Source organism: Anas platyrhynchos, chromosome 2 (assembly GCF_047663525.1).
Source record: "Anas platyrhynchos isolate ZD024472 breed Pekin duck chromosome 2, IASCAAS_PekinDuck_T2T, whole genome shotgun sequence".
Taxonomy (NCBI): domain Eukaryota; kingdom Metazoa; phylum Chordata; class Aves; order Anseriformes; family Anatidae; genus Anas; species Anas platyrhynchos.
The window spans coordinates 115,903,328-115,916,699 of NC_092588.1; the positions used below are offsets into that span (position 1 = coordinate 115,903,328).

A 13,372-nucleotide genomic window follows, 5' to 3' on the forward strand; every position below is an offset into this window, starting at 1 on the left:
CTAACCTGATCTTTATATTAAGAGTACTGGGGAAAAAATAACAAAAACCTCAGGCTGTAGTAGTGTTGCAAACTACTTTTATTCAACCTGTGCATTAATCACCTTGTATCTTCCTGTATCTATACCTGCTTCAGATCATTTTGTTGGAAAGGCAATTATTTAAAGCTCTCTATTGCTTAATTCATTTTCTGAACAGTAATTTTTTTAAAGATTTCATTTGACTGTAACCAACATAATTTCTAAACTTTGAAAAGAACTACGACGTTCTTTTCAAATAGCAGCATTTCTAAAGCAACGCACATTCTTTGAGCACGTTTCCTTCTCAGTAACTCAGTATTGCTCCTTACAAACACGTAACTCAGCAGGCCAGTCAGTGTGGCAGTGCTTGTGCTCTTCTCGTATAGATCGCAGATTTTCTTACGTGTTCTTACATGCTCACCGCGATCTGACTTTCCTTTTATCTTTTGTACTTGTTTATGCAGGCAATCCTGGCCAACGAAAATCGATGTACCCCAGGATCTGGAGGATGACCTTACGGCTTCGCCTCTCTCCCACACGACTGTTCCTCAGTCTCCAGCTCGCACGGCCGAAAATGTCCTCAATGGTCACAGAAGCAAGGCCCTCGGTGATGCAGCAAAAAAAGAAGACATCCCCGAGTTAGCTGGACCGGCAATTTCAGTGGTGCCACCTGTGAGCCTAAAACCCACTACGAGTGGCCGGAAATGCTTGTTCAGAGTAGAAGAAGATGAGGAGGAGGATGAAGAAGATAAGAAACCGATTTCTCTTTCTACTCAAGTTGTTCTGCGCCGCAAGCCTTCAGTTACAAACCGTCTCACTTCACGGAAGAGTGCGCCAGTCCTCAACCAGATCTTTGAGGAGGGCGAGTCCGATGATGAGTTTGACATGGATGAGAACTTACCCCCAAAGCTCAGCAGGTTAAAAATGAACATTGCTTCGCCCAGCACAGTGCACAAGCGCTACCACAGGAGGAAAAGCCAGGGTCGGGGCTCCAGCTGCAGCAGCTCCGAAACGAGCGATGACGACTCGGAAAGCAGGAGGCGCCTAGACAAGGACAGCGGCTTCACCTACTCCTGGCACAGGCGGGATAGCAGCGAAGGGCCGCCAGGCAGCCAAGGAGATGGCGGCGGGCAAAGCAAACCAAGCAACGGGAGCGGGGGAGTAGACAAAACGAGCCCAGGGGATAACAACAAAGGCGGGGGAAGTCCCTCCGGCGGCTCCAGCGGCAACACCAACAACACTTCGGGTTCCACTCGCAGGTGCGCTGGGTCTGGGAACTCGCTGCAGTTATCGTCTCGAAGTGCAGGGGAACTGGTGGAAAGCCTGAAGCTAATGAGCCTTTGCCTAGGCTCACAGATTCATGGCAGCACTAAATACATTATTGATCCTCAAAACACTCTGTCCTTTTCCAGTGTAAAAGTGCAGGAGAAATCAACGTGGAAAATGTGTATAAGCTCCAGCGGGAGCGCAAACCCGGCTTCGTCGCTGGGCAGCCTCAAGTTTTTTTCTGACCACATGTCAGACACGGCAAATGAGTTGGAACGGATAAAGACCAGGAACTTGAAAAATAACGTGCTACAACTACCTCTCTGTGAAAAGACGATATCTGTGAATATTCAGCGGAACCCAAAGGAGGGCCTGCTGTGTACCTCCAGTCAAACCAGCTGCTGTCATGTCATTTGACGGCGGCCTGACTTTGATAGCTCGATCTACTTGATAGCATCATTCTTCCTGTTCAGAGCTGTGAACACCTTGTCACCGAACCCCCTTTTGTTGTCTTAAGATTTTTAAGTGGGCTTTGAGCAGTTATTTATTACACTTTAATTTTGTGTTTGCTTGATGGTATGACAATGCATGGTCCTTGCATGCTGCTAGCCAATACGTTTTTTCTTTTTCAACAAACCAGAATATTTTATTGTGTAATTTTTACATTTATAATTTTACTATGGAAGATCTGGATTAAATTAAAATGACTATCTGGATCCTAATGTAAATGGAGCACTTAGAAGTTTCATGTTCTGCACTTAACCTAGAGAGAGAAGCTTTTGTTTGCTTGTGAAATGTTAATTCTTGTTCTGACCTTCTGTGATATCTAAAATACGTGATATGTGGCATACTTCTATGTGTCTGAAACAGAACCAAAGCAATAATGTTTTGATACTGAAAACTCTTCTGGGAGCTTTCAGATGTTCCAAGGCTTGTACAAAGCAAAGATGCACTGAAAATTAGTGATCTTGAAATATGATTTTAAACCCACACCTATTTGTCTTAACCTATAATGTGGATAAAGTTGTGGCTCAAAAATCAAACTGAAAAGATCTTGTTTTGCTAGAGGCAGTTGTGTTTGGTTGTTTGGGTTTGTTTTTTTGGTTTTTGCTTTTAAGGAAAAAAAAAAAAAAGCAAGTAGATTTGTAAGGCAGCTTTTTCCCATAGAAATATGTTAATATTACAAGCAGACAATCTTCTTTTTTAATATAACAAAGGTAAATTATTAAGTCTACTTCTGAGTTTTTACATGCTGAGAATAAAGTATTTGTATGACTTACTTTTGTTATTAGTATATCACGACACTTAGTATTTTAGTTTTTTACCTTGTAAGCCTTCCTCCCTCTCTCTCTCCCTGCCTCCCTGAGATTTCAAAAGGCAATAAGGGATGGAAAACCTTTAAGTAATTGGATTCAAGTTTATTGCCATTTACATTTTTCATATTATTAAGTCTAACTCTTAAAATACTGCTGTTTCCCCATACATGCGCCAGTTATTTTCCCTCAGTAATCATGCTTTTTTCATAAAGTCCATAAAAATAGCTTAGAGCAAAGTATTTATTTTACAGCTATTTGCCTTTCTGTTGGATTTCCCATTGCCACGACAAGGTCTTGATTTAGAGTATTTGTGTACAAATGGATACTTTTGACCAGATAAATTAACTTGTGGAATTTTATTATCTAGAATGAAATATATTGCAGATTCCTAGTTTTGGGAAGGGCAAGAATGTTTTATTTTTTCATGCTGTGCACTGGGTCTTCTGAGCAATGCTAGTAAAACTGGTGGTGTTATGTAGCAGCGCCCTGGCCAGACAGCGGATGGCTGAGAGAAGTTTACACTGTTGAGCATCTTGTCACATTGCAGAATGGTCACAGACGACGCATTTCACGTCCACTGTAGAGTGAGTAGAGCACCAAAGAACTGCGTTATGCTTGGTCTTAATTTCTACAGTTCATGACAGCTCTCCTTAATTAGTATTTAAAAAAAAAAAAAAAAGAAAAAAAAAGTCTAAATTGCATGGGGTATTCTTACTGGCTAGCCTAGCCAGGGATTTTACATCCTGCATCCTAAACAAGGCAAATGATAAGCATTTTACTTTTAGTTTTAGGAGCTAGTTGCAGTTTAGTCAGCGTGATATTTATAAATCGAAAACTGCAAGAATAGACGTGTGGGTGAAGCCATAGAACATATTTGCTTGAAATTTTTTGAGCAGGGATCTTATAAAGGGCCAGAAATAAGATGTGTGGTTCACGGACAGTGAGCGTAACATCAAAGTAGGAGAAAAGTTTATAAAGGGCATTGGCAATAAACTTATTTGTTGCAGCTTTTTTTCCAAGTATTGTAAATACTCTTTCCTGATATTATGTACAGCCTTGGAATGGCACCTTTTAACTAACCCCAGGTGTATTTTGTTTCCAATGTTTTTATATACAAATGTATATATATGGTGCTCACTTTAGAACAGCAGTGTTGACCATTTATGCTGCATAGTTGTATTATAGCCTTATTAGCTGTGTATGGTTGGTTGAACCTTTGGGTGTACAAATGTTAGTCTGAGTGGTGTCCTTTATCCAGTTGTTGATAGGTGAATGATTGTGCATGTGGTGTACGTTGTATTATGTTGTCCTGTACAAGGAAGGGCGAGAATAACCACTACAGTAAGATAATATTGGACCAAACTATTATTTAGAGCAAGTAAACAAGTTTCTTGTACCCCTTAACGTGTCTTTAAAAGTTGCATATAGTTACAGTAGTGTATAAATTAAATATTGTGGAAAAACAATTAGTCTTGTATTTTTCTGTATGTGTGTATATATATATAAATATATAAAAATGTACCTCTAGCAACTTCATCTGTATTTAAGATGTGACAATCTTGACACAGAATTTTAAGAGTAGCAGTATAAATAAGCAGAATTAATGAACAGAAATATAAACATTTCTCACCAAGAAAGAATCCGTGTGTGCGTGTGTGTGTGTTACGAGGGTACCGAAATAGCAGCTGATCTTATCGCTTCCGGCAGTGTTTGGCTTTTCATTGTACAAAAGCTCACGGTGTGTGACAGAAATGGAAAATCCAGTTAATAAAAGTAATACCTTGATTGACGCAGAGCCTACGGTTCGCATGTCCGTGCGGTTTGTTACTCCGGGTGGGCACGGCACAGTGCACCGGAGGCCGGACCTCCGGAGACGCGTTGGCTGGGAAGGAGCTCTTGATGCTGAGTGGTCACTTGAACACAGCTGTGCCCTGCCTCGCGTAACGATACATTGAAACGGGGGATAGGAGAAAGGGGAGCTCAGTTGCTTTGGAAAAAATACAACTTTGTGTGTGGTTGCATGTTTATTTGTAAACTTTCAGTTAACCTGGTACTATTCCCTCGCATAGCTAAAAATTGTTAGTTTGGGCTTAAAAGGTGAGTTGAAATTTGTTAATTTGTGCTTAAAGAGTGTCTTGGTTCGCATCTGCTAAAGTAGCTTTTTGCTTAAAGGTTAAGGTAGCTATTTCTTAGGCAGACCTTCAAAAGGATTTAAAGGGCTGAATGTTTAGTAAACTCTACGAGCTACTGTGCACCTAGAGAACATTTACGATAAACTTGTCCAGCTTCCCTTCATAGCAGTTAGCTGCTGCTTCTCTGCCTCGTGTCTGGCAGCTCTGCAGTTTACAATACATTGGCTTTCAACATCTCAGTTAAAATACCTCGCTGCGTGTTTGTCCAAGTGAGCGGGAGCAGCCCTAGCCATGTGCACGTCCATGAAGTCATGGGAGGGCCACCTCACCCCCCTGCTGCTGTCACTTGGGAAAAATGAGGTGCTGCACTGGTCTCAGGTTTTTCCTGTTAGCCAAAACGGTTGTGTACCAGTTTGCCACATGGGCGGAGGTGGTGTGTAAACTGATTTTCCTGTAACGAAGTATGGGATTTGATGTTTCACCAGTGCAGAGAACGTGTTTTTCATCCAAACCTTAACCAGTACTGTTGTTCTCTGTAACATAACATGGTAATAGTAAAAAAGCAGCTGCTAACATCAGCACTGGAACACGTCAGAGCTAACCAGCAGGACATGCTGGCGCTGGGCACAAAAGGTAAGCACCTTACGACAAAGCTGTTGGCACCCAAAGCACAAAACCCGCACAACCAGGCTGTAAGACGTAGCGCTCTCTGAACATAAACTCCTGCTTTGTTTCTGCTGTCAAATGTAGCAGGATGCCAGGAGTTAATTCCCCTTATTTACTGCAACTGCTTCACAGTGTACATTGTGCAGCCCAGGCCCACATTGCAGTGTTTAGGCTGCCATGTGCTGGAAAACAGCTGCTCCTGAACGCTTGGGCTAAAATTAAGTGTGTCAGTGCAGAGCTGGGAGAACAACTGAAATACCTAAGCTCCAATACAGGCACGGGCTGGCGCTGTCATCGCTTGAAAACGTCCATGCCTTAACCTCTAGCTAGCAGATTAACGCTTTGGTTGTTTGTTTGTTTGCTTTCAGGGTACAGCGAAAAGCATTTCAAGGTGAGGGGGTGAGTGCTAGCTCCCAGCCCAGGCTGAGCGAGGGCCCTGAGCTGGGGCAGTTCAGAGCCTGAGCCTTAACTGCTCCTGTGACCCAAATCATCACCAGAGACAGTATGGCCGCATGGTGTTGAACACATTAGCGGGGGTTAACGGCATTCAACGGGCTGTGTAATTACACGCAATTAATGTTGTATTGCTTTATGATCAGCTCCTTGCGTGGCGATGTACCCGCAGGCTTCTGTAGCTGAGACCTCACCTTGCTGGGGAGCATCCAACCAGGTCAGTACAAACGGTGGCAGTGGGACCGTATCAGCAAGGAACGGTGCAACAGAAGCCTCTTGCTGCCCCCCTGTTCAATGGTTAAGTCAGTCTACACGGATGAATCAGAGCCGAGCTGTCTGTCACTAATTGTGAGTTATGACTTGCTTTCAGTACGAAGTGTTTGAGTAACAACATCTCGATGTGCCCGTACTTGGGGAAGCACAACTGTGACTCACGTGTTCGCTGCCTGCCGCTCTAGCCAGCGGGATCCCTCGTCAGTCATCGCCGTGCGCTGTCCTGAGGGAGGGCCGGGTACCCTTCTTGGGAAAGAGGGTTCGGAGATGTTTTACCCTTCCCATTCTTAACGCACAGACTATGATCATCTTTTTTAAGCCCGAAATTGTTACAGCTTATTACAAGTTAACTCACTTTGGTCTATCTGCATGTATTGGAAATACCAATTTCTAGGAGTCCAGAGGCCTGAATTAGTGACAGATTGAAGCCTGTTACACTAGAGGAGAAAAACAAACAAAAACACAGCACTCCTATTTACTTTCCCGGGTGGTAGAAGAATTGTCCTGTGGAAAAATGCACGTAGATTTGGCACTTTAAAAGCAGGGGGCTGTTGTAAGGACTTCGCTAGGCTCTCCAGACATGCCATGTCAGCCCTCCCTAGCAGTTAATTTCAGTGAGCCCTTGTGTAACATCTTCCCCTTTCCTCCCTCTCGGTACTCCCTCTTGAGAAATGTGGGGCTGGAGGAGGTGAGGAGAGACGGATCTGTTTTCCTCTCCACACACACTCAGCTTGAGAGCCCGAGGCCTGGGAGAGGCTCAGCTGAAGACCTGGGAGCTCAGAGGAAGGGCTGACAGGCCTCGCACCATGCCTGGGATCACCCTCATCACGCCTCTGCTGACAGACGTGTTTTATATCACACAGCGGGGCGCAGAGAGAGACGTTCTCTGAGTCAGGAGGCCTGCAAGGAGGTCTTCAAGGCCTGAGAGTGAGGAACCTCAGCGCGCATTCCCCTTTTCCCCTGCCTTGGACATGCAGTTACCCAGACTAGGAACAGAGAAACAGATTACACAGCTTGCAAACGGCAGTCACTGGTAAATATCTTATTTATTCTTTCCCGTATTTTCATTTGACAGCAGATTTTTGTCAGCAATTTTCATCCCTACCATTTTCTCCACAATTTTTTTTTTTTTTTTTTTTTTTTTTTTTTTACAAATGCATCTCCAGCACAGAGAAGGAAAATAACACAGACACAGTCATAAGTGCAGACAAAAACATTTTTCCTTTCACATGAGAAATGAAAACATGGCATCGTGAATGGGAAAAAAAAAAAAAACAACTGTATTGAACAGGCTGAAACACAGCACAGCCCCAGGAAAAGGGCAAAATGCACCAGGCAGAAAAAGAGGAGCTAAATTTCAGCTTGGTAGACAAAAGATGACTTTGCATTATACAGGTAATGTTATCTAACTTAAGTGTTTGCTTTTTAAGACAGAAATGCTCTACCACGTTTGTAGAGTAGCTGTGATGCTAAAACAGGAGAACTATGCTGCAAACTATGGAAGGTCGTAATTCCTCCATACATCCTAGCTTTAGGTGGAGGACCCACCTGAGGCACACCGTTACCTCCATTTGTAGATACAGAAACTAAGCTGAAGTGAAGGGATTTCCCCAAGGCAAGGGCAACAGCTCCATGTCCCTTACATCACCAGGTACTAAACCTTACTGCAGATTTTCCTACAAGTCTGCGGGAAACGGGAAGAATGAAACGGCCACACAGACAGCCACGAGGTCAGTTTGCACAAGTCATTACTTTTTTTTTTTTTCACGTGATTACAGTTGAGACACGGCTTGATTCCTTTTCCAACCCATCTCGGAAAGTTATTCCTGATACCTGATACAGTCGCTACCAGCAAAAACGTGCCCACCTCACACTCCTAAACCAGCACAAATTAACAGAAATTATGCAGTCCTAGCAGAATCCCATCAAAACAGCTGCCACAAGCCCACCAGGATATATTCCAGCAGGAACCCATCCCACAGATTCTTCTCCTGAACATGCTCAAACACACCGACTAGGCAGCGAGAGTATAACTTTAACAAATGTGAGCTACTTGAGATTAAAGTGGGCAACAAACTGCAAAGCCATGGAGCTTTCCCAGAGAATATGCTCATCCCCTCCTCAAAATACATCTTTTTGGGGATCTCTACAGTGCTATGGGGAGCTGTGCACCCCTCAGAGATCCCTGCTGGCTGCCCAGGACAGAGCTTCCCTGTGTGCTGCCACAGCCCTGCTACAGCTTCAGGCACAGGCTGTGAAAGAGCAGCAGCCCCAGAGCTCGCCCTGAAATAGCAGCAGCGTGGGGGCTGCATGGTAGGAGAAGCAAGTACAGGGAGACAGCAGCTGTAGCACGTTTCTGCTCTTCTTCCCAAGGGAATCGAGCCATTTCTTACTGGGTCACACTTGCAGATTTTGATAAATGCTAATTCCAAACTCCAGACAAAATACATTATTTTGGCTTAGTTGTATTGTTCTTCTGTGGGGGCCCTGTGGCAGAAATCTGAAATGTGCCAAGCAGGCAAATACCTTAATTGTAATGACAGATTTTTCCACACACCATTCCAGCAAGTATCATATAAAGTTAAGTTACATCTACCACAGATGAAGGTCACAGCTGGAGAACATAAACTGTCAGAGGCTGGGGGGATTTTGGTCCTATTACTGCCAGAAAACAATGAAATATTAGGAAAATTACCTTTTTTTGTGGAACACAAGGGAAAAAAAAAGAGCTATTCACTACATACATGAGTACTAGTGTATCAAGTTTAATTGCTCTGTTAGTTCATTTAACCAGAAGACCCATTAATACAATGCCATAGTTCAAGGCCCAAGGTAGTGACACCAAAAGCTAACGTGAATTAATAAATAAATACACAATTATCTGCCACTTCATCTTCATAAATCACTGATCAGCAATCTGTATCCTACTGAATGCTTTTTACCCAGCTTTTGAGAAGCCTTTAAGTCAGGTTTACTTAGGTAACGAGCACGCAGGAGTGTATAAAGCATACCTTATAATATTTATGTTCTAATATTTCTCAGGTCCTATAAGGAATAATCATGTATTTCATTATGTAGTGTATAAAACATTTAAATTAATTTGCTATGTGCAAAAAATAGCTAATAAGCAGTCTTTGAAAAAAGGAGAGGTTTAGCTATCATAATAGAGGAAGGAAAGGGGCAGTAAGCCCAAGGGACAGTACCAGCCTACCTTTATATTTCTGTTTTCTTTTACAAAGTTACAGTTGAAAACTCTAGTTCGCTTTTGGATGCTTATTTACCAGATCTGTTTTCAATCACTTCAAGTATGGTGAGTCTGGCAGGTTTCAGCCAGACCTTGCATAAGCTGGAGTGCTTTATTTAGTGTTAGCTTCACAAACCCTTGTACGTAAGGAACAAGGAGAATAGGATAAATTACCTTTTTTTACAGCATCAAGCAGCGAATATTTACCGCGTATCACACAAGCAGGTGCCACCTACTGAATATATGGTAGAGTGCACACTGTGATCATCACAAACAAATGCTCGCGACGTGCCCACACGTCCATGTGACTGCTGCAGTCATCTTCGTTTCTTCGTGTTTACTCCTTCAGTGACTCAGCCGCAAGTTTCATTTGCTGTGAGAGAAGTAAGAAAGAAAAAAAAAAAAGCACATTAAATCGAGTGATAGCAGGATGAATTAAACAAAACGGCGGAATTTGAAAGCAGGACAGTTCTGAAGACAACCAGATAATAAAGCTATACAAAAAAAATAATTTGAGCTTTGGTAACTAAAAATAAAAACGTGAGTCTGTCACACGTGACTTTGACAAACAACAGTTTTAACAAAGGCATTGCTTTTCCCATCAAAAAATTCAGCAAATGATAATGCAATTTGTGTGTTAATTAATTCTTTTTGTGATGAATAACAACTCCTCACGCTGAAACCAATGAGCCCAACAGATACAGAAAAAATAACTTCTCCTCATGGCCAGGGGGAATTGCTTTAAGAACTGCAAAATGAAAAGCCAGGGGACATTGCTGTTGTACTGAAACCCTTCTCTGCCACTCTAGGCAATAACCATGCTCATGAAACTGCAAGCTGGCACTGCCACCTCTGCTCTGCAGCCTTCCGAGTCTTGTCATGGTTATGCCTGAGCACAGGGTAGCCGACAATCGCATCCCCTCGCCGTACGCAGCGCTGGCTGCCACCCTAACGGCACCAGGCATGGGTAGACTAGCAGACCACTGATATCCTACTTCTAGGAAGAAATCTACCAAGCTGGAATTACAAAAACTTACCCCGGAATCACAGATTTTATTTTATTTTGTCAGTTATTTTTTATTTTCATTGTTTTAATACAGGATAGTTCCTTAAGATGACTTCCGATGAACAAAGCGCTCATGGCAATGAAGGGCTGTGATGACAATCTCAGACACAAAAGGGATTAAAAATATGTTAATTATCCCTTGTTACAGCAGATATTCTTTCATCAGTGGGCTAATCTACCTACTGGCCGCGTGGTGTGCACATTTGTACGGTACATACCTTACCGATGTAAAATGTTCACTGAAATCTTTAATATTGTAAAAATAATTTATTTTTTTTTTTTACAACAATCATAGTAGTCATTTAGCCTTAAATATTTAACTTCCTACGGGATCTTAAAAGGTCAATGAACTACTGACACAACACTGCCTCCAATTTCCCATTGCAAGAACGTTCAGCTCTAAGTGCTGAACATTTCTTCTGTATTGCCCAGCTTTTTGCTGCTGAATTGCCTGAAAACATCCTGTGGTACAAGTAAAGGGGTAGAGGACTGCTCTGGTGATACGCGTTGTTTCCAGCCCTGTTGGTAACTGGTTTTGTTTTCATTATCTTGGGACGTCACCAGAGAGATCTCTACGAGAAGCCAGAGTAACAGTTCCAGGTATCGAAAATATCTGCCGAGCAGAGAAACCAAAGCCGCTCTTTGAAGCTTCGTGTTAAGGAGGAGGTTTCACAAGGCAGGATTTGCAGCGGCAAGAAGAGCTGAGCTGAAACCCTGCCAAACGCGGCACTCACACGTCACTGGTTATCAGCTAAAGGTCTTTCAATGGCTGGAAGGCTGGAAACCACCTGCTATGCTAAGAAATAGTTGCAGAGGCTTTAATTCCCCCGAGGAAAAGACTGAGGCAATAGTCAGATAAAGTCAAAGGGAGGAGACCAGACAGGGACCAACCCCAAGGACAAGGTGAGGAGTGAAGACGAGGAGAAGCACAGCACTGCTGCAATTCAGAGTCCCTAGGCTGGTGTCCAAGACCACGGCCTTGTTCTAGGAGCTTTGGCAGGCAGGAATGAAAAAACACACAAAAACGTGCAGTGATCGTATGGGTAAATGATTTTATGCAGCTTCTCTCTCCTGAGCAGCGGTGTCCCGTCCGTGTCATTCACCCACTGGTGCTAGGGACACACACTCTGGAGATAAGGAGATAAAGTTCTTTTTTTCCCATTCTTGTATTTGATTTTATATGAAAGGCCTAGTGAACAGGCTAACAGAAAGACAAACACCTAAGAACACTACCCAAAAAATTGGACAAGGGGGGAAAATGCAAATACAATGGATGCTTTCACTCGATTTCTACCCCGCAGCATACAGATGTCAGATTTCTTCAACGCATCACCTTCGAACTTTTGCTTGCTGCGGGTCCATGCCTGAACCCATTCCAAAACACTGCTCTGCATGATAAAACCACCTGCAATTACTGTTCTTTACCATTTTTATCTGCATTTCCATGCCACCTATAAGAGAAGCAAAATTAGTTTGTGATACAAATATTTATATGCTTCTCCATGGCAACAGGGCAGAAAAAAACCACGGCTAAATGCAGGAATACAGATTCCTCCTCTGCGACCAGGTTCACTTCTTTGAATAAATCTCTGTGTAAAACTACAGCATCTTTAATTATTACAGTGCCTTCTATCCCTGATGTGAAAACATCAGGGAGATGCAGGACACAACCACCTCACTCGGTTCACAATTCATCAGATTCAAACCTAATTCACTTCTTTTGGACACGTTTTCTTAATTTCTGAGTGCTGTTCGACTTGCATGGGGATTGATGAGTAAGGCAGAAAACTGCAACTTTTACTCTCTGCACAGTTCAACAAATTCTGGGAAAAAAAAACAAGCAGCACGTGAGTATTAATGAGGACTAGGTGATAATCTGTCCAAAGGTCCCATGCAAGTGGGACTACAGCCATTTATTTCTGAAGGCTCTCCTCGTTTTAACTGAACTAATCTTATGCTGGGATTCTTTTATCCTGGTAATCTTCAGCTTGCACATTTGAGATCCACGTGATGAACAAACAAATTTCCCAGATTCTTCAGTGAGCAGAAAAGCTCCTAAAATAGCTTCACACGCTGCCATGGCACAAACAGCCCGGACCAAAGCAGGCCAAGTGCAATCGCTCCCATATTTCAGGAAATGAATCACAAGCAAAGCGAGAGCCCCCAAAGCTGCCGATTTCATCTCTTCTTTAATCACTGCCACGATGCCAGGACCCGTTTCACAATACCTGGCAGCACCGGGCTCCCTCAGAGCTACCACTCTGGCAACGAGGCGGGGTGGCACGGCGAGGCAATGGCACCCTCTGCCAAGCTCAGGCTGAAGAATTTTTTAATTTTCTTCTCTTTCACCGTGAAAAGAAACGCTCCTTTTTCTTTTACTGGGAAAATATTTTTCTAGGATGACATCCAGGAAAGGGAGCGTGTTTTTTTCTGATAGTGGACAGGGAACTCACCAGGCACTTTTTTATATGGTCACCTTTCTCCCAATGGCCCCAACAGGCTCTTTGACAAGCCTGTGGGACCGAGTTACAACTTCTCCATCAAAAAAACATTCCTTTCTAAGCTTTAAGTATTATTTTAAGGGTATTGCAAGAGGAATTTAAAGCTTCTACATCTATTGTTTAAACCTACTGGATACGAAATGACACCAAAAAACAACCTTCAGGTGAGCAGTATCCAAAGCCTAACCCCACCGACTGCAGCTGTGCAGCTCAGGAATGAGTTAGCTCAGGGAACAACTCCTCCTTTACCACCAGCTGAGAGCTACTCACAAAATGTTCGTGCTTTCCACTTGCAGAGCAGGCAGCTGATGCACGAGGGCTGGCCACGCAGCACCTACCAACACGACTCCCTCGGGTGCAGCTGCAATAACTTCGTGCCCTGCTTTAAGCAAAACTCTTAGCAGCCTGTGCATGCACAGATGCAACAATTCAGGAGT

The 13,372-nt window shown here is 43.2% G+C and overlaps 2 protein-coding genes across 2 annotated transcripts in view; one reads left to right on the forward strand and one right to left on the reverse strand.

Annotated features, from left to right (window-relative positions):
• Positions 1–4,395, forward strand: part of SNRK (SNF related kinase) — a 41,369-nt gene extending 36,974 nt beyond the window's left edge. Inside the window, exon 7 of the mRNA XM_038173962.2 lies at positions 483–4,395. Within this exon, the coding sequence (XP_038029890.2) occupies positions 483–1,701 (1,219 nt within the window). The 3' untranslated portion in view covers positions 1,702–4,395. The remainder of the gene's footprint in view (positions 1–482) is intronic.
• Positions 4,396–7,151: 2,756 nt separating this feature from the next.
• Positions 7,152–13,372, reverse strand: part of ANO10 (anoctamin 10) — a 118,537-nt gene continuing 112,316 nt past the window's right edge. The window contains exon 13 of the mRNA XM_038173966.2: positions 7,152–9,741. Within this exon, the coding sequence (XP_038029894.1) occupies positions 9,706–9,741 (36 nt within the window). The 3' untranslated portion in view covers positions 7,152–9,705. The remainder of the gene's footprint in view (positions 9,742–13,372) is intronic.